This window comes from Saprolegnia parasitica (genome assembly GCF_000151545.1).
Source record: "Saprolegnia parasitica CBS 223.65 unplaced genomic scaffold supercont2.365, whole genome shotgun sequence".
Classification (NCBI taxonomy): Eukaryota; Oomycota; class Saprolegniomycetes; order Saprolegniales; family Saprolegniaceae; genus Saprolegnia; species Saprolegnia parasitica.
This window is the reverse complement of record NW_012156759.1, coordinates 8,807-10,047: the sequence shown is the minus strand read 5'-3', so window position 1 is coordinate 10,047 and position 1,241 is coordinate 8,807. Positions and strand designations below refer to the sequence as shown.

Here is a 1,241-nt window from a genome sequence, read left to right as displayed (position 1 = left end):
GCACTTGGTGTAGTACGCCGACTGCCGCAGCGAGCGCAGAATACTCGCGTCGTCGAGCTCTTCCTTGGTCTCTTCTTCGTCTTCGCTGTCGGTCGCAAAGTCGTCGTGGGTACGGGCAAAATCCCAGTCCTTCTCAAACGACACGGTCGGCGGCAAGGTCGTCGGCGCACTCTGCGTCTTGCGCAGCGTCGGCGGCAACGACGGCGGAGACGCCATCGCCGGTCGCAGCGATGGGCGCGCCACCTTGAGCGTCGGCGCCGCGACCGGGATCCCGATCGGAATCTCCTCCTCGAGCGTCAGCGGCCGAACCGGATCGGTCTCGTCGTCGTCATCCATTGGCTCGTACATGATGTCGTCGTCGCTGGACGAGTCGTCGTCGTCGCTTTGAAAGAACTTGGCCACGGAAAAGGTCGTCGGCCGCGTGAAGAGCCGTGAGACCGAACTCGAGAGGGACCGCGTGAGGCGGCTCACATGGAAGCCCGTGACTGCGGCCACGGACGGTGCTGCGAAGTAGACGTCGCAGGCGCCGCAGCGGAAGCAGGCCGACGACGGAAGCACGCAGACCTTGAGACATCCGGGACAGCGCACGCGAACGTGGAGCCCGAGATCCCGCGCGACGTGGCTCGTCGTGTCGGCGACCTCGTGCTTGATTGTATCGAGCTTGGAGCGAAGCGCGTTGCCGCAGCTGCCGCAGTACGAGCCCGAGGCGCGGTTGCGAGCCCCGCATCGGTTGCAGTTCAGATGCATTGGCGCGCTGCTGGCGACCACCGACACGAACGGAGCGTCGCAGCTGTAGCAATCCCGCACACCGCTCGCATTGTAGCTAGAGCTAATAGTGATACGAAGGAGGAGTGAGCTCATCCAGGTGGCGAGAGGAATCGAAGAATGCGACCTACCATTCGCCACACCGCCACGAGCCGTCGCTGTGGATGGCATGGGGCGCTGCTAGCGGCTCTGTGAGCTGCGGTGCGGACGGCAGTGCGTGTTCGCACATGGCGCAGTGGCTCGCGTCGGCGTCGTTGAGGTACGTGCTACATGTACTAGAAGCATGAGCATGCTTGTCTGTCGGCAGCAGCATTCCTACCACGTGGTACAGGCGAGCGTGGCGGCGGTGGGCGGCGCCATCCAGGTCGACGAGAGGTGCAAGCTACTCCATGCTGCATGAGGACACAACCGAAGAAGACGCGAGCGTACTTGGCGTACGAGCGCAGGAGCTGGTCGGCGGACAAGGCGGTCGTCAT

General features: G+C 63.9%; 1 protein-coding gene across 1 annotated transcript; it reads right to left on the bottom strand.

Annotated features, from left to right (window-relative positions):
- Positions 1-16: 16 nt before the first annotated feature.
- SPRG_16745 (hypothetical protein) lies at positions 17-1,241 on the bottom strand (the record flags this gene model as incomplete). Its single annotated transcript, XM_012356061.1, has 4 exons — positions 17-823; positions 897-1,031; positions 1,085-1,147; positions 1,195-1,241. Coding segments are annotated over 4 exons (1,052 nt in total), but the record flags the coding sequence as incomplete, so codon positions are not given.